This window comes from Pristiophorus japonicus, chromosome 15 (assembly GCF_044704955.1).
Source record: "Pristiophorus japonicus isolate sPriJap1 chromosome 15, sPriJap1.hap1, whole genome shotgun sequence".
NCBI classification, from domain to species: domain Eukaryota; kingdom Metazoa; phylum Chordata; class Chondrichthyes; family Pristiophoridae; genus Pristiophorus; species Pristiophorus japonicus.
In genome coordinates, this window is record NC_091991.1 from 43,906,159 (window position 1) to 43,931,882 (window position 25,724).

The 25,724-nt window shown below is 43.6% G+C and overlaps 1 protein-coding gene across 6 annotated transcripts in view; it reads left to right on the plus strand.

Moving 5' to 3' along the window:
- Positions 1 to 25,724, plus strand: part of samtor (S-adenosylmethionine sensor upstream of mTORC1) — a 181,564-nt gene that overhangs the window by 150,255 nt on the left and 5,585 nt on the right. For all 6 annotated transcript variants that reach the window (XR_011596754.1, XM_070900373.1, XM_070900374.1 and 3 more), the window contains one exon: positions 1,044 to 1,158. Coding sequence is in view for 5 of the 6 variants with exons in the window: in XM_070900373.1 (XP_070756474.1) it covers positions 1,044 to 1,158 (115 nt within the window). In the remaining variant the exon portion in view is untranslated. The remainder of the gene's footprint in view (positions 1 to 1,043; positions 1,159 to 25,724) is intronic.

The window sequence follows — 25,724 nt, forward strand, 5'->3', positions numbered from 1 at the left end:
GCCAATGGAGGACTTTTGGAGTGTAGTCACTGTTGTAATGTGGGAAACAGCAGCCAATTTGTGCACACCAAGTTCCCACAAAGAGCAATGTGATAATGACCAGATAGATAATCTGTTTTTCTTAAGTTGATTGAGGGATAAATATTGGCCAGGACACCGGGGATAGCTCCCCTGCTCTTCATTGAAATAGTTCATGGAATCTTTTCTGTCCACCTGAGAAAGCAGACGGGGCCTCGGTTTAACGTCTCATCCGAAAGACGGCATCTCCGACAGTGCAGCACTCCGTCAACACTGCACTGGAGCGTCAGCCTAGATTTAAGTGCTCAAGTCCCTGGAGTGGGACTTGAATCCACAACCTTCTGACTCCGAGGCGAGTGTGCTGCCCATTGAGCCACAGCTGACACTAGTGGTCTATCCCCGTGAATAGAAATAGTTGGTTAGAATTTGACATGTTTTTTGGAGCCAAGCTTTAATTATTTGCATCTTTGCCTACCTCAATGGTCTGTATCCACTGTATAATTTTATATTGAGCCACACAGACCAAGAAATCAATGCCGGCCTTGTTAGCTGAGGTGATGATGGAAGTGCTGTAACTGGCTGCCATTTCAATAGCTCGTAAGAGTAAAAATCAAACCAAGGTTTCCACGTCTTGTTGCTGTCCAGTATCCCTTGCTTGAGATTGCACATATACGGATGTATAATGAGGACATGGTTGGGCTTGAGTGTTACGACCGCCTCCCCCCATAGTCAGACAGTTAGTCAGTTGTCACTGGCTGGCTTCACACACAAAGAATAATGCACTGCAGCAAGGAACCGGAGACCTTCTGGCACTTGTGGAGCTGTACCCCTGCATGAAGTTTTACTTCCAGGGGCAAGGGAAGAATTTTTAAATGTTTTATAAACAGATTTTATGCCTAACATTGTACTTTCTATGTGATAATCCATCCATCAGTTATTTTGTGTAACTTAATGTATGGTACAAAATTATGAAATGAAATCTTGATGGCTTTAATCGTTTTGACTTTGTCTATTTTGTTTTCCAGGTTAGTGTGTTTTTCAGGAAAGATCCGACTGCTGGATGTAGGAAGCTGCTTTAACCCATTTTTGAAGTTTGATGAATTTCTAGCAGTTGGCATTGACATTGTGCCCGCTGTAGAGGTATGTTAGATCATTATGCATTTACATAGTATTTTTATAAATGAACTTTAATTAGCCATAAGCAACCATTTGAAAGAACAGGACCTGATTAGAGCGAGCTAGCATATGTTCAGAAGGTACAGATTGTGTTTGACCACCTGGCTGGATATTTCTGAAGCAGTTACAGATCTAATTGATAGGGCTAAGGCAGTGGATGTTTTCTAGCTGGATTTCAGAAAGGTATTTGATACTGTCCCATATAACCAGCTAATTCACAACAAGTGTGCCCATGGGATAGCTGGTGAAGTATTAAGCTAGATTGATGCATGGCTGGAAGGTAGACAGCAAAGAGCAAATAGTGTGTGGATAATTTTTAAAGTGCAAACCTGCTGACAATGAAGCTCCATGGAGGTTAATGTTGGGGTTATTGTTGTTTATAAATTTTAGAAATCACTTGGAGGATAGGATATTATCTAAGGTGTTTAAATTTATGGATGACGACAAATTGGGTGTCGTGCCAATGATGCTAATTAATCAATGTGCAATAATCCAAAGGGATAAGAACAGGCTAGGTCAGTGAGCAGGGGGTGGAAGATGAAATTCAACACATGTTTACAGTCTGTGGCCCAAAGAGTTATTGGGGTAGAGCTGTGGGGCACAAATGGCCCATTTCACATCGTTAAGGCTATCTCCCAAATTAAAAAGGCAAAACTAGCGGTTTTTAAAATGGCCGATAGTCCAGCGGTCCTGAAAAATAAAAAAAGCACTTAAGGCCGGAAATATCACCCATTTTGGGGCGATAGCGACCATAGTGGAAAGTCTAGCCCTATCAGTTTTGATTTTTTTTTTAAAGCTGCCATGCCACCACCGAACATCTCCAAACCTGGCTCGAGGGTCGGAGCATCGGCCAGCAGAATCGGTCCCTCGCCCAGACACGGGCTCGGGGCTCAGCTTGAAAAGAAGCCTGGGGTGGGGGTGTGTGGAAGGCGAACTGAAGACATGAGAAGCCTTACACTATGTCACTATGCATCAAATGAAGCCTGGGGGGTGCTGTGGAAGGCAAACTGAAGATATGAGAAGCCTTACGCTATGCATCAAATGAAGCCCGGGGGGTGGGGTGTTTCCCAATCATTGTGCATGCTCAGACCTGGGTGTGGTCCACACGAGGGCGTCGACTTTGGGGGGGAGAACAAAGAACCTTATCCTGCCTGCCATTTTGAGCTTCTTGCAAAGGTACAATTTAATCATGGGGGCAATACTGACAATGCAAGCCTTCTGCATGATGGTGCTGCGGAGGAGACAATTGATTCGACATCGCATGATAGAATGATGGGCTGGAGGCCTTACCCACGTCGGGTATATCGAGACAGGTGTTCGTACCTGCACTTGAGTGATGCAGACGGTGTCAGAAGGCTGTGTTTCCGCAAAGAAATTGTAACAGAGATCTGAGAGTTAGTAAAAGCAAACCTGCAACCTAGAAGCATCAGGAGGACTGCTTTGTCAGTTGAAGTGAAGGTTACAGCTGCACTTTCATTCCATGCATCTGGATCATTCCAGGCCACAACTGGGGATGTGTGTGTCATTTCTCAACATGCACCACATATCTGCATTCAGCAGATGACTGCTGCACTATATGCGCGGAGGAATGACTACATAAAGTTCCCCATGACCGCCCAGGCAATGCGTGAAAGGACTGTGGGCTTCTCTAGGATTGTTGACTTCCCAAAGGTACAGGGCTGCATTGATTGTACCCACATCGCTTTACGAGCACCTTTGGAATATTCCGAGATGTACAGGAACAGAAAAGGCTTTCACTCTGTTGATGTGCAACTCGTGTGTGACTGCATGCAGCGCATCATGTCAGTTGATGCAAGATACCCTGGGAGCACCCATGATGCATAATAGAAATGATCTGTGGCATCTTGAAACAGCGTTTCTGATGCCTGGACCATTCCAGAGGCTACTTGCTATACTCCCCTGAGATTGTCGGTCAGTTCACTGTTATGTGTTGCATGCTGCATAACTTAGTCATCATGAGGCAGCAACAGCTGGTAGAAGAAGACCCACCTGCAGTGAGAGTGGCTGATGATGATGAGGAAGATGCAGATGACAAGGAGGACGAGGAAACCATGCAGCTACCTGAACCTGGAACACGACGGCAGAGGAGGGCGGGCCGTCGTGCCCCTTTAACGATTGCTCGAGCCTTGCGCCAACAGCTTATCCATGAACGCTTTACTACCGGAAGGCTCAGCGGCAACTATTCAAAATGGACCATGTTTACTGTCTGGACCTGTTCCGTAATGTGTTGTGTTATGTTAATGGAACAAATGATGGAAATTATTCTACTTTACTTCAAAAAGTTGTGTTAATAATGGAACAATAATGTAAATGATTCAGTTATAATGTCAAATATATTTTATTCAAAAGTTTAACAAACATTTGTCTGTACTTAACTTAACTTTAATAAAAATATTCTTGTATCAAACTTTAAAGTTTTCAGTTAAGATCACTTACAAATCTCTAAGATCACTTACAAAATTTTAAACTTGTAAATTTGCATAACTTACAAAAAAACTTTTAATTTGAGAACAATTACAACAGTAACAATAATAGTAACAACAGCAGCAGCAAAGAAAGGCTGCACCCATCTCTCCTCCAACTTATTCTAAGACCGCCCCCTGCGCTTGGTCTTGTTGACTCCACCACTGCCGCAGGCGGTGGCGCAGCGTTTCTCGGGTTGGTACCAAGCTTATTCTTTCGAACATCTCGAGTAATGCGCACTTCTTGATTGGGGGGGGGTGCGGGGGCGCTGGGTGACGGCGGTGGCGGGTGGTAATGTAGAGGGCCCGGCTTGGGCCTCTTTAGAGGCTGGTCTTGGGATTGGAATGGAAGTGACAGTTGATTCTGTCAATGGGTGCGGGGCCTGGGTGTGTTCCCTTATTGCCCTGACAGTACGTCAACTACCTGAAACATTCCCTCCCTCATGTTCATTGACAGCGCATCAGCTACCTGCGACATTCCCTCCCTCATATGCACTGACATTATATCCGCTGCCTGAGACATTCCGTCCCTCCTGTTCCCGGACAGTGTTCCCATTTCTCATGAGAGTGTTGTTACTTCTCCCGACAGTCCCAATACCTCATCACCCACCCCACTGATGGTGTCCAGGAGTGATTATGTGTAAGGTCAATGCTCTCCGCACTCATTGCCAACATCTGAACTACATCTGTAAGATCCTGAAACTCAGGAGAGTGCTATCAAGTTCTCCTTCCCCTCCTCACCCTGGGTGTGGCTCGCTGCATCCCACTGGGACCCGCAGCCTCGACGGGGCCCTGGGTGTGCCTCGCTGTATCCCACTGGGACCTGCAGCCTCGGACGGTGGGGCCCTGAGTGTGTCTCACTGCATCCCACTGGGTCCCGCAGCCTCGGACGGTGTGGCCCTGGGTGTGCCTTGTTTCAACCCACGGGAATCCCCAGCCTCTGACTGTGGGGAAACCATGGAATGTCCCAACAACACTCGTACCACTCAGGAAAGGGGCAGACACCTCAGTGGGCGGCACCTGCACCACCTCCAGAGTGAGTACAACAGTGTAGGCTTCATCCATCACCTCCCCTTCCCCCTCACCCCCATGCTCTTGGTCTGGAAAATGGGATTGCAAGATGTTTCTTCAGGCTCGTCCGCGTCTGATTAATCTTCTGCATCGTCCGGGTTGGCCTCAAGTTCCACAAGATATAATAGACAAATGGTTAGCAGCAGAGGAGGGGCCAGGGTGGGTGACATGTGTAGGTTCACACAGCGCAGGCAGCAGGCTCATTTGAAGGACCACGAAGAATGATAGCACATTGCATCAATTAAAACATAGCTGATGGAGACATTCCCATGAAGCGAAGCATGGCTAGCCCACGCAGTGATTAACATTTAGCAAAGCCAGACTCTGAAATTTGCAGGACTTACCCTCTCCTTCGTGTGGGCTCAGCTTGTGCACTGGTGGTTGCTTTTCTCCAGGCAGGACCCATCAAAGCAGCGACCCCCTCTTCCAAGGGTGTCAGTGGGAGCAGATTTGCCGGGCCTCCTCCTGTTCGCGTTCTTTCCCATTTGTTGTGTGCCAACTTCCTCTGCAAAGATGAAAACATAATTTTTTTTTAGAGAGGGTGTCTTTCTGCTGGGTGGGACATAGACCCCTGGTCACATTTACAATTGCAATTGCATTGAGTAAATGAAAATATTACTTACACTACTTGACCAAGGTTCTGCCACTTCTTTTTGCACTGGCCTCCAGACCTCAGGGTGGTCACCATTGCACAGTAATCTTCTGCAAGTTGGTTCCAGCATTTCTTCTTTTCTTTTGGTGAAACTTTTATGTAACCTCTGCTGGTGTCCAGCTCGTGCCATCTGACCTCAATCACAGTAATTAGTGCCTCCACTTCATCCTGTAAGAAATTCTTGGTCCTTGAACCACTTTGCATATTGTATTGCAGCTCCGATTTCTCCAATGAGAATTAAAGTTCTCACACACAACTCTTTAAAAATGGTTGCTTGCAGACCGGGAGCTGTTACTGGGCATGCGCACCCATAGGAATCACGTCAAAAGTGTCTCTTTTTTCGCGCATGTGCAGAAGGGGGGCATCATTTTTTCGGTGCAGACATTAGGCTCCACCCCTCCGAAGCTGCAGGACAGGCTGCACGGCACCAAATTCAAAAAATAGAACGGGGAAACTTGCTACTTATTTTTTGGAGTAGTTGGGGCCAAGAAAAAGGGGCAATAGGTGAAAAAAAGGCATTGGGGAAAATTGAGCCTAGTGAATCTAAAACACTCCTGGTGGTTGGAGTAAAATTGCACCAACAGACAGTTCTACCATAAACAGCTCATTCAGGAAGCATTGAATCTGTAAACTAAAGGCCCACAGTTTGGGTATTATAAGTTTGGATCATCATCAGATCACTTCTGGATAAATTTAGTATGTGTGTATGATATAAAATTGTACAATAACGATATGAATTTTCAGAAAATTCATAGATCTAGCACTGTGCTACTTCTGCTCATTTCAGTTTAAACAATATGGCAAAAGTCACTAAATGTTCTATTGCACCCAATAATGAGTATCGTCCACTATTGCTCCATAATCATTCTCTCTTGTGTATTCGTTACAGAGCAAGTTCTGTCAGTTCATATTATTGGATATGAAGACTCACTGGTGTAAATTCAATGAGCTAAAACTATTTCTAAATACACATGCCTGCTATTCCAATTCACAAGATTGTTATTTACCTGGGAATGATCAATATTTTTTACACTACATAATATTGTTTCACCTGTGCAGAAATAAAAACTAATAATAATTCATTACAATGTTATCAAAATTAATTTAAATATATGCTTAAAGAAATACTCCAGGATAGGACCTTATGACTTTATCCTGTCTGGAATTTCCATCCTTCACATCTCCCAGTGTATGTTTTATTTTTAGGTGAATTTATTTTCTGTTTTACATCACTATATGTGATGGTCTATCTGCCATTTGAACTATGTATCTAAGCCATGATCCTTTGCTTCTTAGCCTTGGTTTCTAACCTGCTATTTACTATTTTTGGGGGGGTGGGGGTGGGGGCGGAGCTGCTGAGGTCCAATGCTCAATGAAAAATATGATGTTTCCATGCAAAGACATGGAAGCGTGGCCTCACTTCAGAGCCTGGCCACCATGTGATGATTTAAAAGGTTAAGTCAATGGCTTCATCATGAGGGACTGTTTCACCCATAAAGGCTGAATATATTGCTTGTTTTGTTGAGTTCTAGGCATACAGCAGACTATTTTGACTCATCCTTCTGAGTCATCCCTCTTTCACAGCAATGAAAAGAATTATATTGCATCACCATGAAACAGGATAAACACGATATATTCAGTGTTTAATATTAAATTATAATTTTATTGCATGTACTAAAAGTTTAAAATATTAGCAGATGTATCTGTATCTGATATAAATACCTGACCTTTGGACCACATTCCTGTTGTCCTTTTAACTGGAATTGGATAGATTTAGCCAGACAGCGCACCCAAAAACAGAACAACATAAAGGATATTTTTGTACAATATTCCTTTTAACTTAGTTGTGCCAGTACTTTCTGTGACAAATCTTATTATATAACTCCCTTTGACATTCGGTGGTATTATCATTGCCGCATCGCACACCAGCAACATCCTATGGGTCACCATTGACCAAAGACTCAACTTGACCACCCACATAAATGACATGATTACTAGAGCAGGTCAGAGGCTGGGTATTCTACGGCGAGTGGCTCGCCTGATTCCCCAAAGCTGCTCCACTATCTAGAAGGTACAAGTCAGGAATCCAAGAGAATATTCTCTACTTGCCTGGATGGTGCAGTTGCAAAAACTCAAGTTCAACATTCAGGACAAAGCAGTCCACTTCATTAGCACCCATCCACCAGCTTAAACATCCACTCTCTCCGCCATTGCTATACCATGGCTACTGTTTGTTGTATCTACGGGATGCACTGCATTGTGGGAGTACCTTCACCACACAGACTGCAGCAGTTCGAGAAGAAGGCCCACCACCAACTTCTCGAGGGCAACTGGGGATGCACAATAAATCCCGAGAATGATTTAAAAACAATTCCTCCCCAGTTTTACCTGATCTTTCCAGTCAACAACAACCTGCATTTATATAGCACCTTTAACGTAGTAAAATGTCCCACGGTAATTGACGAGGGTAATCAGACAAAAATTGACATCAAGCTAAAGAAGGAAATATTGGAACAGGTGACCAAAAGCTTGGTCAAAGAACGAGGTGGAGAGGCGAGGAAGTTTCTGGAGGGAATTCCAGAGCTTACGGCGTAGACGGCTGAAGGCAAGGCGACCAATGGTGGGGCGAAGGAAGTGGGGAATGCACAAGACCAGAGTTGGAGGAAAGCAGAGTTCTGAGGTTGTAGGCAACGTCCCCCGTAAGCTGCACTGCCTTCGGCATAGCCTGCCTCCTCCAATGCACGGCCCATTCACATTTTTGCGCATGTGCGGTATCTACGATGGAAAAGCCAGTGAGCAGCCTGCATGGGACCTTACAGATGATTGTGCAGCTTAGCGGGAACATTGGAGGAGGTTACAGAGATGGGGAAGAGCAAGGCTTCAACATATGAGGTAGAGAATTTCAAAATCAAGTGGTTGCTGGACCGAGAGCCATTCAAGGTCTGCGAGGATGGGTGAATGGAAATTGGTGTGAGTTCGGATACAGGCAGCAAAGTTTTGATTGAGCATATGGAAGATGGAACGGGGGAGGTCGGCCAGGAGAGCATTGAAATACTCAGGTCTGGGGGTGGGGGCTGGGGGTGTAACAAAAGCATGGACGAGAGTTTCAGTAGCAGATGGGCTGAGGCAGGGGCAGAGATGGGAGTAGATGGTCTTTCTGATGGAGATGATATGGGTTCGGAAGCTCAGCTCGTGGACAAATTAGGACAACAAGGTTGTAACCAGTTTGGTTCAGCCTGAGACAGTGGCCAGGGAGAGCAATGGAATTGGTGGGCTAGGTTTGTGGCAGGGGCTGAAGACAATGGCTTCAATCTTACCTTACTGACTCTTTTCCCTTTTCCTAAAACTGTTTGAATTTAAAATCTGATTGATTATTAGATCCTCTGCTTTAATTAAGATTAATTTCAAATGTCCTTGGAGACTTGGTTTCTAGCTACTTTCCAGGTTTTTTCTTCAGGTACTCTGTAAAAGGGCATGGGGAAAGGACGAGGTAATATGAGGAAATTGATAGTTGTTTGAGAGCTGGTGCAGGCTCAATGGGCCAAATGGCCTATGCTGCAAAGTTTTGGGGTAAACTACGGAAAGAGAGATTAAAAAGGCTTGGAAGGATTTTTAGAGCAAATTAGCTATAAATATTTGACAAAAGGGCTTTTTATAGGCACATTACTAGTGAGATAGACAAGGTAGGGGTAGGCTATAAGCTCATATTCAAATAGGGATGTTAAAAAATTAAGTTTGTGCATTTACGCACAACAGACAGTCCTACAAACGGTGGGAAGTATTCAAAGAGGTTATTTGGTCCGATACAAAACCAGTACATACTCCTAAAAGGCTAAGGAACCACTTGCATATTTAAGCAACCACTGTCAACAAATGAGGCAAGAGATAGTACCAAGCTAACTGAAAAGGCTGTACAAATGCAAGGAGAGATGCAAATCACGCAGACTGAGAGAGCTTATAGAAGGCAACAAAGGAATACAAAGACAAAAGGAATATGAAAACTTAAAAGGGGTATCTAAGCTAACAGCAAAGGTTTTTATAAATATATCAAGAGGAAGGGGAAAGTAGGCCCATTAAAGGCACATATAGGTGAGACTATAATGGACAATAAGAAAATGGCAGACTTGTTAAATGAGTACTTTGTATCTGTTTTCATAGTGGAGGCAGAGAGCAAAATACCAGCGGTACGAAGGAACTTAAAAAATAAGTTGAAGCGAGGAACTTAATAGATTTAATGTAAGTAAAGTAATGATACTTAAGATAGATACATCTCCAAGACCTGATGGTTTTAGTATTAAAAGAAATAGGTGAGGAAATTGCAGATGTGTTAGTCAGAATTTTCCAATGCTCTTTAGATTCACAAATTCTTTCTTTGCATTGGAAAATTGCAAATTTCACTTCATTTTTAAGAAGGGACGGAGGGAGAAATCAGGCAACTATTGACCCATCAGTTGTGGGGAAGTTGCTGGAATTTATCATCAGAATGATTGAGCACTTAGACAAGTATGAGCTGATCAAAGAGTCAGAGTCAGGATGGATTTGTGATGGGTAGGTCATGTCTGACTACAACTAGTTGAATTTTATAAAGTGATCACTCACATGGTGAATAGTGGAGTGTCTACGGATGTTGTGTGTATGGATTTCTAGATGGCATTTGATATGGTTTTGCACGCGATTATTAGCAAAAATTAAATCTCGCGGAATTAGAGGTAACCTTGTAACATGGGTTGGCAATTGGTTTGGAGGTAGGAGATGGGGAGCAGGGGTAAAGGGAGTGTTCTTTGATTGATAGGATGTGACCAGTGTTCCCCAGGGATTTATACCACTTCAAGATACAGCGCGAGCTGCAGGAAGGCAAAGGCAGTGAAGAGGGACGTCATCAAGGTGATTGGAGTGTGGGCAGGTACAAAAGGAGCGGCGAGAGAATGTAGAGGGATGTGATCGGGACCCGGGAGAGGCGTGAGTTCGGGGCCCAGAAGAGGCGAGGGCCCAGGGGCAGCACTGGCCAGCCCACACTATACGTGTGCGCACTAGGTTCATGCAGCAGAGCTGGTCTCCAGTCGTCTTGGGTAATCCTTGCCACTGGACCAAGACCTAGCTCTTTTGTGCATCGGGCACCACACATTTTTTTTAAAATCCACGCACAGGCATCTTCCACCCTTCAGGATGTAGTTCGGGATCTGGAATATTAGGTCCTTCATTGAAACATCTGTGAACTCATCCCTTTTCGGCGTGGAAGCAAGTCATCCTCCTTTCGAGGGACTGCCTGATGATGATGATGATGATACTGGGACTTCAGCTTTTCACCATATATGCTAATAGCTTGGATGAAGGAAAATAGTTTTATATCCAAGTTTACAATTAACATTAGTTAGGAGGCACAGTATGTCATGTAGCTGGGAGTAGGAAGTTACAAAGGGGCATAGATGAAGTGAGTGGGTAAAACTATGGCATTTGGAGTTCAGTGTGAGGTCATCCATTTTGAATGCGAGAAAGACAAATCGGAATATTTTCTTAATGGGGAGAGACTAGGATCTGTAGAGGAGCAAAGGGATTTGAGTATCCATGTCCAGAGATCACTAAGCTAGTGCACAGGTTAAAAAAAATGTAATCAAAAAGATTAATGAAATGCTCGCCTTTATTTCAAGGGGGTTGGAATATAAAAATGAGGAAGTGATACTTCACTTGTTCATCACCTTGGTCAGACCCCATCTGGAATACTCTCTTCAGTTTAAGGCACTGAACATAAGAACATAGAAATAGAAGCAAGAGTAGGCTATTCGGCCCTTCAAGCCTACTCTGCCATTCAATGAGGTCATGACTGATCATCTACCTGAACCCCACTTTTCCACCTTATCCCTATATCCCTTGATTCCCTTCGTATCCAAAAATCTCTGTTTTGAATATATTTCAACGACTGAGCATTCACAGGCCTCTAGGATAGAGAATTCCAAAGATTCACAACCCTTTGAGTGAAGAAATTTCTCTTTGTCTCAGTCCTAAATGTGGTCCCCAGTTCTAAACTCCTCAACCAGGGGAAACATTGCCCCAGCATCTACCCGGTCAAGACCCATGAGAATTTTATATGTTTCACCGTGATTCTCTCATTCTTCTAAACTCTAGAGAATATAGGTCTAGTCTATTCGATCTCTCCTCATAGAACAATCCCCTCATCCCAGGAATCAGTCTATTGAACCTTTGTTGCACTCCCTCTAAGGCAAGTATATTCTTCCTGAGGTAAGGAGACCGAAACTGTTTCATCCAGGCCCTATATAATTGCAATATTACTTCTTGGAGGTGAAATTGCCCCTCACCCCGATTGGGGGCTGTAACCTTCCAGGGCCAGGATTTTTATCGCCCGGCTTAGAAGACCTGCCCTAGATGTGGAATTGGGCCGTACGCCCCTCAAAGGAAGCGGAATGTTGTGTCCGGCGCTCCACTTACTTTGAGGGGCACTTCCGGGGTGGTAGCGTGGAGCTGAGTCCAATGCTAAATGGAGCAGGTCAGCGCTAACATAATTGATCTTCATAAATAATCCAATATGGAATAATTGTTGCAAAATGTTAGATTTGCTTTGTTTTTTACTGTGATAATTTTGTTTCCCTTATAATTCACAAAAAACTGCTAAAGTCTTGATTAAATAGTGACAAATATCTGATTACAATATAAATGTCATCTAGAGAACGGGCATATGCGACATCTCCATCTCTGCTAAAAAGTGCAGGATAACTTAATGCTTGGTAGTTTACAATTTTTAGTAGGTGAAGCACTTTAATTCTGATCTTTCATAAGGAGAATTAATGTCTGGAACTGAGGAGCTATAAAGGTTGAATGTTTGCAATATTGTGGCAAAAATAAATCTGGCATGAATAAGTTTTAGGATAGAGTAAAGGCTGACTAGAAACAACAAATTAATCTGTCTTCATTTTTCTGATTCAGCAAATACAGTAATTCTGTATTTTTGCACAGTTTTTTTTGAAAACCAGGTGGAAAACGGGGGCATGGAAGTCCAAGTTAGGGTGCCAATCTCCTACACCCAAACAGAATCTGAAACACATCCAATGCCATTTTGGTTTGGGTGCTGTAGAATATGCTAATAAGAGGCCTAATGCCTGTTTATGAACCCATCTCTCAAAAATGTGTTTGCCGTGGGTGGAGCAGGCGTGGGCCTGTTCCACTCAGGATTACCTGGTCTACATGTGACCTAACCAGCGATCCTTAAAGGAACCACTGGAGATCACCACCAAAAAGGTACATTTTTAAAAATAATGTGTTCATGGAGGAGCAGGAGTGCTAACATTACTAGAAATTGGTCATTTTTATTACTGTGGATTTGTACCTTTTAAGACTTGATCCATCAATCTTAAAATGTTGCTGGAATAATTTTTTTAAGCAATGATGCAGACGTGCTTTGTCTGCACAAAGTCTGCATCATGGGATCACAGCAGAGTGCAGATGGCTGTGACGTATTCGCACCAAGTAGATCTAAACAAAAATTGTTGATTTTAAAAGAGATTAGAGCTCATCAAAATTATCTTCAGGGAAAAGGATGGAGCTCAATGCATTAATGGGACAATTAGAATACGAAAGGGATTAGCTTCCATTGGGCCATTTCATTATGCTTGTCTTTTCTTTTGGTAATGTTGTCATAATTTTAAATGCTGTGAGGGAGTTTTCTGTGCAGTAGCTTTCCCTCATCACTGTGTTTTATGCTCTAGAACAGCTACTTTGTGGCAACTGGGGAGCAGACATTTTGTATAAATCTCTCCCTGATGTGACAGCATAAAGTTGGACTGCAAGGATGTCTTCAACAGGATCAGGGGGCTATTGGCAGAACTCCTGTACAGAATGTCACAATAGAAGAGTCCTGCACAGAATGTGTGCTCCCTGACCACCTCTGGATCTAAAGCTTGAAGCATCAGGAGGTTTGAGATTGCTGCCGGTTGTAAGTTTTAATCAATAGAGTGGCTGCTTTTTTTCTCCAAATATTGCAAACATGAAAACTGAACGACTGACCCTCTCGCTGAGTAATGCACAGCCAAACTGGTCAACCAAAATAATGAATGGGTGGTTTCACATTCAGGTAGGCAATACAATTGAATGTGCTTTGCTGTTTTTGAAATTGGCTCTGTACTGCATTTCCGGCATAGTGGGATGTGATAAATTCTGGTCATGCTGTTTTGGACAAAGAAATTATGTTGTAGGTGAGAATTTAATAATAAAACCATATGATATGAACTGGATTACTGCCAGGTGTTGCCAGTTCAAAGGTTTGGCCTTTTTATTACGGATTGCAGAGAATATTGATGTTCAGATTTTCAAAGAAGCACGAGATCTTTACACCTGTCAAGTTCAAGCGTAGCATTGCTCTATTGCATCTCTGAAACAACTGTGTGAAGTACAGACAGAATATCACTACGAAATGAAGGGAGATCTAAGCAGCTGAAGTGAATCATTCTGTTCAAAGCACTGTTCCGTTAAAAATGACAGCTCATTGTAACCGATATTGAAGTCTTTTACTACTTTATCCATAAGAATATCCAAGTGACCTAAGTATTTTGACATTTGATTCGAAGTGGTTATGCATGTAACTTTAAAGCCTGGCCATCACCCTAGCATCATACCCTACCTTGATAATGAATTTGGTGTTTTGAATTTAAGTAACCTTAAACTATAACAGAAAAATATTTTGTTTATAGGATAGCTTGTAGACAGTAATGCAGAAGATTTTGGGCAACATGTAAACCACAAGAGTAAAGTTTGACCAGGTTAACAACATAATTTGAACCATGAGATGCATAAGCCTTCAAAACAAAAATGTTTCACAATGTGATGCTGAAGAAAGTAAGCATCAGATAAATGTCTCTCCTCTCTTTACAGATCCATGATCAAACTATGAGATTGTCCTATGTCAGTAAAGGGGACAAGATTGCAGGGAATAGGGGAGAATGATGCTGAAGCAGGTCATTTCTTTTGAATCGTGGCCCCCAACCAAAAGTTTCAGTACCCTGGAAATATCAGTTAATTGGGCTAAACATTAGTAAACATATTCCACTTATTTAATTTCTATTTTATTGAATTTTTACCAAACTTGATATGGGTTTTTCGCTACTTTGTCTAATCTTTACAGACATGATTATATGTCAGGCTAACCTTGTACCATCAAGTGCAAAATCTACATCTAAAGATAACATGCTACAAAGCACTGCAACATATTTCTACTACAATTACACAATATTTGAAAATAAGTTACTTTAATTTAAAATGACCTGTCATTGTATCCTCTTTTTGTGACATTTTAACTATGCTTTAAAGGATTATCATAGCCATCTCTATTACTAGTTTATTTTCTGGAAATATACAAGAAATTATATATATCATCATCATCATCATAGGCAGTCCCTCGGAATCGAGGAAGACTTGCTTCCACTCTTAAAATGAGTCCTTAGGTGGCTGAACAGTCCAACACGAGAACCACAGTCCCTGTCACAGGTGGGACAGATAGTCGTTGAGGGAAAGGGTGGGTGGGACAGGTTTGCCACATGTTCTTTCCGCTGCCTGCGCTTGATTTCTGCATACTCTCGTTGATGAGACTCGAGGTGCTCAGCGCTCTCCTGGATGCACTTCCTCCATTTAGGGCAGTCTTTGGCCAGGGACTCCCAGGTGTCAGTGGGAATGTTGCACTTTATCAGGGAGGCTTTGAGGATGTCCTTGTAATGTTTCCTCTGCCCACCTTTTGCTTGTTTGCCGTGAAGGAGTTCCGAGTAGAGCGCTTGCTTTGGGAGTCTCGTGTCTGGCATGTGAACAATGTGGCGTGTCCAGCGGAGCTGATCAAGTGTGTCACTGCTTCAATGCTGGGGATGTTGGCCTGGTCGAGGACGCTAATGTTGGTGCGTCTATCTTCCCAGGGGATTTGTAGAATCTTGCGGAGACATCTTTAGTGGTATTTCTCCAGCGACTTGAAGTGTCTACTGTACATGGTCCATGTCTGAGTCAAACAGGAGGGTGGGTGTTACTACAGCCCTGTAGTCCTGTTAAGAATCACCGTGTACCTACCTTTACAAATATGACTTTTTCAGTATGTTCTTATTCTGTGACAATCAGCAACCAAAATGCTTGATAATTAACCATGTGAGTCCATTATCTTGTTTTTCGACTCACTGCTGTTAATATACATGGTGTAACAAAAGCATTGATCATCCTACTGTGTAAACCTAAATGCAAAAAGTCATTCGTGTTACGAAGTATAGCACAGAAACGGGCCATTCGGCCCAACAGATTTATGCACCACATGAGTCTCCTCCCACCCTTCTTCATCTAACTCCATCAACATATTCTTCTATTCCTTTCTCCCTCATGTGCTTATCTAGTTTCCCATTAAATGCATCTGTGCAATTTGCCTCAACTACTCCATGTGGTAGCGAGTTCCACATTCTAATCACTCTCTGGGTAAAGTGCTTTCTCCTGAATTCCCTATTGGGTTTATCGGTGACTGTTTTATATTTATGGTCCCTAGTTAAGTACATCTAAAAGTAGTTATAATTTAATCAACTGTATTAAAGTTGCTAACACAGTGCACAACATCTGAAGAGTGTCAAAAAAATGAATGCTCGTTTCATATTCATTTTGTCCCAAAAAGGATAGCTCTGAGTATTTTTTAAATGGTGAATAGCTAGAAACAATGGAGGTCCAAAGCGATTTAAGGACCCATATACACCGATCACTTCAATGTAGTGGTCAGGTACAAAAAAATTTAAAAGGCTAATGGAATAATGTTACCCTTTCTAACTAGAGGTCTAGAATGTAAAGAGGAGAAAGTTTTATTATAGTGATACAAAGCCCTGGTTAGACCATATCTGGATTACTGTGTACAGTTCTGGGCACCACACCTTAGAAAGGATATATTGGCCTTGGAAACAATGCAGCGCAGATTCAACCGAATGTTACCAAGATCCGAGGGTTAAATTATGAGGCAAGATTACAAAAACTAGGCTTGTATTCCTGGATTATAGAAAGTCAAGAGGTGATTTGATTGAGGTTTTTAGGATTCGGAAAGGAATTGATAGGGTAAATAGAGAGAACCTTTTCCTGCTGGTGGGGGAGTCTAGGACAAGGGGATATAACTTTAAAATCAGAGCCAGTCCAAACAGGAGAGAATTTAGGAAACAGTTCTTCACACCAAGGGTGATAGAAATGTGGAACTCTCTCCCGCAAAAAGCAGTAGATACTAGCTCAATTAATAATTTAAAATCTGAAATGGATAGATTTTTGTTAGTCAGGGGTATTAAGGATCTAGGGTAACATTTTCCATTATTTTTTGCATGCATACCGCCCACTTAACGTCCATTTCAGCGTTAAAATGGACGTGAACGCCCATATATCACCCATTTAGCCACAAAATGGAAACTAACGCCCATTTCTCGGTCACTTATCGCCGAGTGTTACTTTCGGCATGGACGTAACGCCAATAAAAAAAATAATACCGCCCGCCCACTTCTTTTGGGCGGAAAGATCCAAATGGGCAAAACCAATGCCCATAATATCGCCCAGCATTACTTTCAGCATGTAATTAACGCCGAGATTTAATAATACCGTCCAGCCACTGTTTTTTTTGTTGTAAAGATCACATTTGCCGAAACTAACACCCAGAAAATCGTCCAGCATTAATTTCGGAATCTCGCACACATATCGCCAACAATATCGTTCGCTGAAAAAAACGCTGCGAAAAAGTTGCTCTCACCTGATCTAATCACAGCAGTATGGATGCCATTTTCTAAATCGCAGGTCGCTTCATTTAAAAGGCTACTCTGCTTCAACTTCGGGGGAGTTTGGATGTACTCGGGGTCTTTTAAGGTGGTGTGAACATCTGAACAAACATCTTATCATACTGTGGGCGATTGGAATTTACTTTAGGTGTCTTAGTGGGGACATTTATTGTTTGTGAACAATCGGTGTAATACTGATAGTTATTGGAATTGGGCCCGTCATTTTTCAGCCTGTCTTGATGAGTATGCACATGCTGCAGACTAGAGAAGATATATTCGACAGCATTATGTGCCCAATCTAAGACGTGCCAGACTGATGAGGACCAGACCGTACACCCCCGCACTTACAGGGAGCAGCGGTCTTAGCTCAACTTGTCCGATAACACCTGCTTTAGGAGACTGCGCTTCCACAAGGTGGTTATCTGTGAGATATGCCAGCTCATCAGGAGAGATCTGCAGCCTGCCAGCACCATCAGGAGCGCACTGTCCGTCAAGGTCAACGCGGCACTTTCGTTCTACGCGTCGGGTTCCTTTCAGGCTTCAGCTGGTGACATTTGCGGTATATCTCAGCATGCCACACATTGCTGCATTAGACAGGTCACTGAAGCCCTTTACGCACGCAGGATGGACTTTTATCAGCTTCCCTATGATCAGGGAGGCACAGAGTGAGAGGGCTTTAGGATTCTACCGAATTGCTAATTTCCCCAAGGTGCAGGGAGCAATAGACCGTACGCACATCGCAATGTGGGCACCTTTTCAGGATGCAGAGGTTTTTAGGAACCGCAAGGGATTCCACTCCCTGAATGTACAACTCGTTGTCGACCACCAGCAAATAATTATGGCAGTGAATGCCAAATTTCCAGGCAGCATCCTGTGTGAGAGCACTGTATCTGACATGTTTACCAGTCAGCCACAAGGTCAATGCTGGATGCTTGGTGACAAAGGATATGGCCTCGCCACCTGGCTGATGCCCCCCCACTGCGTGACACCCACACCGAAGCCGAGAAGTGATACAACAGAGCCACTCGCAATATTGTCGAGAAAACCATTGGAGTGCTTAAGCAGTGCTTTAGATGCCTGGACCACTCAGGAGGAGAGCTCCAATACCACCATGAGCAGGTAGCTCAATTCATAGTGGTGTGCTCAATGTTGCACAACTTGGCTATCAGGAGGGGACAAGAATTGCCAGAAGGGACTGATGGTCCACCTCAGGAGAGAGAGGAAGAGGAGGACGAGGAGGTGGACGCTGACCTCGGGCTAGACAATCAGGCTGACGCTGAAACCATGCCCCCATCACCCTTTAGACCGCAGGAAAGGTGGCTAGATAGCTGCAAGACTCTTAACGTCAGCAGCTCATAAATGAGCGCTTTGCTTGAAAGAATGTTATTGTTATTTACAAAGCTGCAACACTGTTGGGTGTGCAGGTCATACATCAATGGTGTGAGCACCTTGGTGACAGTTAAAGTTTAAGTTGATTCACATTAAGTGTAATTATACCCTTTCATGTTAAGGAATCACCAGTGTGTAACGGTGCAGCTATCTGAGACAATGCGCAACAAGGTTATGTTAAATAAAAAATCATTTAACCCGACCATTTGTGTGAAATCACATTTACATCATTCGATTGGTCACCATTTCCAGCAACACAAAACACAAATGCAACCCAGCAAGGTAACCCCCTCGCCCCTTCTCCCGACCCACCCACCAAAATAGCACCAACAGAATAAAAAATGCCCAAGACAACACCTTCAGCCATGCACCTCACTTTCCTGCCCCCTCCCCCCCGTTTCTCCTCCTCACCTCTACCCCTTCCCCTTCCCCTCATGACTCCAAGCCGCCTGGCAGAGGAGCTCTTCAGGCGTTGCCTCATTGGGGGCTGACGGCAGAACCACTGCTTGGACGGATACGGGAGAGGATGGTCCCGAGGTGGGAATGCCCTCTGGGCCAGAAACAAGATCTTCCTCCTGGCTCTCGTGTCGTTGGCAATGGGGGTGCGGCACCTTGGGGTACAGTGTTGCGCTCCGTGACCACTGGGACGCCTCTGCCACCAGTGTTCCTGGCTATCAGCTCCAAGGCCTCTGCCATTCACGGCACGTACTCCGTCATGGTGGTGGACATGCTGGCCAGCTGGAGGGATATGCCCCCCCCATTGTTTGTTGGATCTGCTGACCTATGTCAACACTCCTCGTTGAGCAGACCTGCCGTGTCGAACCAACCTCCGCTTGGTTGGTGCCGTTCTGGAGACACCTGGGGTGCCCTGTGGCAAGGTGCTTGGGTCCTGTACCTCCACGGTAGATGTGGGAATGGCGGCAGGAGCACTAGATGTCATTGGTGTTGAATGGATTATGGAGGTTGGGGATGCTGGCTCCTCGAAGTCGGCACTGTCATCCATTGAGAAGGGACCCAGCTGATCCGCAGGTGAGAATCTGTGCTCCTCAGCACCAGATAGAGGATCGTCCGGCGAGTCCATCCCCATGCCCCCACCTTCTGGGCTCTGTGTTCTTGCATGGGGCCGCGCTGCAAAACATAAATGAGGTTATTAGAGGAGAACGGGGTTCTAGGGTCACAAGGTGACTCCAGCGCTGCACACAGCCTATGCGTGACAAAAGCATCACAGCCATCACATTTCATGACCATCACCAAATTCTGCATTACAATGTTTCTCATGAGGACATTATTTAGAGAAGAATTTTATGATTCATCTATCATATAATATTGGTCGGAGATGAGTGGGTGTGGCATCTATTGACTTTACATCACGCAATGGTTATACTTTACTCACATGGCATCACATCAGGCTCTGGTGCTGCTTGCGTGGTGGGTCCCCACTTGTGCCAGCTTCCGCTACTCGATGTCGGTGAGGTCGATGATGACTGGTGGCCCCCCACCTGTTCACCTCTGCTCGACCCTATTCCTCGAATGCTTCTTCTGTAAAAGATAACAACAGCACGACATGGCATGAGATCATTGCGTGATATCATTGCTAGGTACTGTCACAGAGACTGATACAACACATAACCGACAGATGTAATCATGATTATAGTGAAAATTATCATTCTTACCTAAAGATGTACACCGTGACTGCAGGCTTTGAATACTTTTTGGGTTTAGACAGGTTAGATGCAGGAAGAATGTTCCCAATGTTGGGGAAGTCCAGAACCAGGGGTCACAGTCTAAGGATAAGGGGTAAGCCATTTAGGACCGAGATGAGGAGAAACTTCTTCACCCAGAGAGTGGTGAACCTGTGGAATTCTCTACCACAGAAAGTTGTTGAGGCCAATTCACTAAATATATTCAAAAAGGAGTTAGATGTAGTCCTTACTACTGGGGGATCAAGGGGTATGGCGAGAAAGCAGGAATGGGGTACTGAAGTTGCATGTTCAGCCATGAACTCATTGAATGGCGGTGCAGGCTAGAAGGGCCGAATGGCCTACTCGTGCACCTATTTTCTATGTTTCTACAACCTTCCCGGTTTCAGTGCAAGACATCACATCTGATTTAATCATTCATTACACTTACAATTCCAATTATATAAGTATATGTAAATAAATGTAATACTTACTCTGGCGGATCCGACAAGGTCGTTCCATCGCTTGTGGCATTGGTTGCCCTCATGCACCTCATTGGTCGCCGATGAGACCACCTCGGCTATGTTGGCCCATATCTTCTGGTAGGCCTTTGGGGTGGGCTTCCCACGCCCTCCCTGGGTCAGTTGACCCCAGCGTGACTCGACCTCCTGCATGAGGGAGGTATTTGCCTCATCTGAGAACCTCCTTGCTCTTTTGCATCCTCCCAATTGTTCCTCTCCCAGCTCACTGCTTTCACCAGCGTCCTCAGTCTCCACAGCGTGCTGGGTCGCCTCTTCCATCCCTTCCATGTTAAATATTATTTTTTCCACAAAAACTCGGTGCCAACTATCTTCTTTGTGCTTAGTCAGCTTTTTGCTGCTGATGAATCTCCCTTGTTTCTCCCACAACAGCCAAAGAAACACACACCACACCCACACACGCGTTCAATCCCTCACCGCTCCCTCTCTCTGTCTCTTATTCACATGTAATGATGACCCCTGAACTCCTGAAACACGGGAAATGAGCGCTGCCATGCCGTTGCTATGGTCGGCGACACTTTATGGCAGAAGATCAAAAAAATGTAATGCTAATGCCCATTTCAGATCGCTCGCGGAAACGCCCATTTTCAAAAATGGAAAGTTGGGGTTTTAAAAAGGGCGATAATCCGGCGATCTCAAAACCCATTTTTACCGCCCATGCTGGAAATAATGCCCATTTTTGGCCGATCTGCACAAAAGTGGAAAGTCTAGCCCATAGAGCCAAGGCGGGTGAATGGAGTTAAGATACAGATCAGTCATGATCTCATTGAATGGTGGATAGGCTCAAGGGTGTGAATGGCCTATTCCTGTTTCTATATCGAAGCAGAAAATTGAACATTTTTAGTTTGGAATTTTTGGGATTGTAACAATCTTCAATTCTAAATTTAGGTACATCATTTTTTTTCGATTGCATTTTGATTTCCCAGTAATGTAAAATTAGAGGTTTAACTGTATATATTAAAGTCTATCACTTGGTACCTTTTAACAGATTGTACAATGCCCTGTTGGTTTATTATTTCACAACTGTAAGATCTCTGTGCTCTATCTTGATCGTGTGAAAAAGATTTACTCTTTGGTACCCATGTGTGCAAGAGTATGATTTTCTACATATTCTGTGAAAGAATCATTATTTTTTTTAAACTGGACTGGATTTTGCCGGGGATCAGTGGGTGCGATCGGTAGCGGATTGGGTGGGACTCTGCTGTGAACCCACCGCCATGCACCTTTACCAACTGTTGTGTCTGTCAGCGCTGAGCAGATTTGACACGCAGCGGTGGGGGAGGCAGTTAAAATAATTAGTGGCTTGTTTACAGTCACTTATCAATGTTTTTTCCCCAGCTTTTGGGATTTGACATGTCGCACACTGGTTTCCCGTTGTGCCTAGATCTCGTCTGTGAAGCTGAGGTGGGAGGTCAGTGGGCATTGGATCAGCTGATGAGTTGACAGCAGATAGACTGCATTTCCACTGCAGATTCAGGATGCTGCAAGTCTTTACACAAGTCTCCATCCAATCTAACCTCATTATCTCTCCCACCATTGACATCGCCTCTGTCATCTATTCCATTAGCATCGGTGCCCTTGAAACACTCTCACCTTGGTCCTCAGAATCCCACCATGATCAGCCCCAACACCAGCATCGCCAGGCACAACAGCAACAACACCAAACTTTTCCACAATCAACTGATGCTGCACAGGGCATCAGCACCTGACCACATTGCTGCCAGGGATGGCCTCACCATGGCCAGATTTACTTCACTTGACACTGTACACCATGGCTGCCACATGATGCAACAGATTGGCACTACCCCACACCAACACTATAAGGCATCCCTACAATGCCCAAGCCATTCCTTTCACACTCATCAGAATTGCGGGGTGTACCGTTATGTCTCACCATTCACTGCAAATCACCTAAGCCACTTCCAAAGGTGCGCACACATCTGTCCAAGAATGCAAAGTGTTGAAAATAAAGGTTTCAATGTTTGACACCAGAATAACACAAATTTTGCATGAACATTGCATAAAACACCCAACTGCCTACCCCCTCGTGTGTTGTTAGGTGATATGATTGCACTAGGATGAAGGTGAGTGTGAGGAGTGGCTAATGAGTTGGGGATGTGATAATGTAGATAGAGTGATGGGTGGAGGTGCAAGGTAAGTTGGTGTGAGTAAGGATATGCAGGAGTAGGGTCGTGAAAGCAGAGTGATGGGGTTGTGATGAGCGTGGCTTTGTACTAATGTTTCATGATTTACTGAGATCATTGAAACATTTGCGGCACTGCACCCAGGTCCTCCTGACCACATCCCCGCTGGTGTCCTCGTCTGCAATGTGCAACCAGGCTGTATTGGTCTCTTTTCTCCCCCTCTCCCCCCCCCCCCCCCCCCCCCCCCCCATGGGAAGGGAAGAGGACCTCCCTGTGTGCTGTGACTCCCTCGAGCATATGGAGGAAGTCATGGGAGAGACTGGGTGCAGCCCTGCACCTCTGTGCAGTGCTCGTCAGTGTTTGCAGCACCTCAAGTGCTGTAGAACACTGACAGCACAAATGTCAAAAGAAAGTTGGCCATGGGTCCTTTAAGGAAACTGGCTGATGGCGTGTCATCAAATTACGTCACCAGACCCACTTCCTCTAATTGGTTAGGAAATACGCTGAGCGGGCTAAACAAGCCCAATCACAGTAAATTCATTTCAGAGGCCAGGATGGAGCCTGCAATGAGGTCGGGGTCCACCACGGACCCGCCGAAGTCCGTAAAATCCAGCCCAGTGTTTCTCAACATCCTCAATAATATATGGGATATCATCAATCTGCAGAGTGTTATGAAGCAATAATGCATTGTGCTGTTGCAATTAGAACAGAAACTATAAGAACGAAGCACAAGTGTGTTAATATTTCAGCCCTGAAATGTGTTGCTACCTTGAAACAGACTTCGGAGTGTGTTCACAGGGTAATATGAAGAACTTCTGTGATTTCTCAACATTTGTTGCAGAGGGCAGTTGCCAATAGGGATGTTACAGTGGAAAGAAGGTTGCCACAATTGAAGAATAAGATTTTATCAAGTAGTAATAGTTGTACTATTTGATTGCATAAATAGTAATTGTTGAACCATGTAACTTGACGAGGTGACATAAGGATTTATTTTGCTACAAGTAAAATGTCATTGCTTCAGTATGGTATTGTTTCTCATTTTAAACTTATTTACTACTAGTAAATGATCCATGGCCTTGTCCACGGTCATGGGAGGGATGGGAGCTGGGCAGAATAGCGCAGTAAGAGACCCACAAAGGCTGTAAAGAGGCAACAACAGCAGCTGAAGGGAACTGTACAAGTAGGAAAAGAAGTGAGGTAGAGTTGTTGAAAGGCCCACGAGTGGGGAACTTGAGGTGTACTGGTGGTTGCAGGCCCAGGAACAGCTGAACAGGGGACGTTGGGGAGTTGGAAAGAGGTGAGCACGTGAAAGAGTCACGCAAGGTTGAAGGGCAATCAGCGGCAGTCGAGGAGCATCAATGGGCGAAGGGGACCTGGACCTGCAACTGTCCATCCAGGTAAGCGGTAGGTAGCCATGTGGAGTTACATCACTGATAATCTATCATGGAGAAAAATGAAGGAAAGCTAAAACTTTAAAAGTAGTAGTAAATTTTAAAAATAATATTTAAACACTTACCTGGGACTCAGCAAGTAAGGGTAACCAATATGGTTGGCAGAGTCCCTCCTCACAATGGGGAATATCAGTATATAATCATGGGAATTGCTCTGCAGCACCATCCAGTAGCCAAAGTTTGGAACTGCAGTAGTCAGAGAGCAGCTGTAGCAATAAGAATATCACATATAACGTTCAATTAGGCCAGTGTTGGCTAGAAGCATCATCGGAAAAGGGTTACCTGGAACTTTTCCGTAAAATGCAACAGCACGTTCCAAATGTAATAAAAGTTAGATGTTTGTATGTAATTACTTCATTGATCTTAAAATTCAATATATTCACAATAATGCAAAATCTGTTTACAGCTACTTTAGGTCACCTTCAGTCTGGTTGACTGATGCATGTTCAAAGAGTTACACATGCACATGTGGAAGATATATTTGTAGTGTATTAAAGTTTACATATAATACAGATAATATAAAACTTTGTTCTAATATCAGTTGACATCAAATCTTGAATTTTCATCAATTTTTGAAGATTATTAACAGTTACACAATTTTAGCATCCTGAATTAGAATTTTAGAGAATGAAAATGTCCTCCTGGTCAGTATCCACTTACAGTCCATACCTTGTGAATTACTCTGAGATGTCTTTATGTATGTATTAAGTGCTATAGCAATGTAAGTTGTGTTTGTGAATGACAAATCATTTCAGAGGTCAGACTTTTGAAGCTGGCAACCAGCAATTGATTTCTATTCTGTTTAAAATGCTGAAGCAGGATGTTTTATTTTCCCTCCCCTTAATAAGCAAAGCAAAATCAAATTCTTCATTATAGTATATATTGATGATAAGTAGTTAATTTCCCCAAAAAATGTTATTACGACATTTACACATACATAATACATCAGCACATCTACCATAAAGCTGTTAAAATCTATGGCAGACTTGTGCAATTTTGTTTTGAGCAAGATGTAATGGAAGGCTTGAGTGGGACATAATGGAATGGTCTATAATGGAACTCCAAAGTAGTAAAGACACTAGTGTGACAAATTTCTCAACATTCCCCCGTTCATTAAAACACATTAAATAGAAGCTGACTTTTACAAATGGTATTATTCAAATTAATATTTCTTGATGGCAGTCTTTAATACAATATTTCTCCAGCCAGTAAAATTGTGCTAAAATGTGAGTACAAGGTATATATTGCAAAGTTCATGACAAACTGTTGCATAATAGCATTATGCACCACCTTACAAAGATTTGACAAACCATTTCTAAACCATAATATAGAATAATCTTGAAAATTTCTTTTTTGT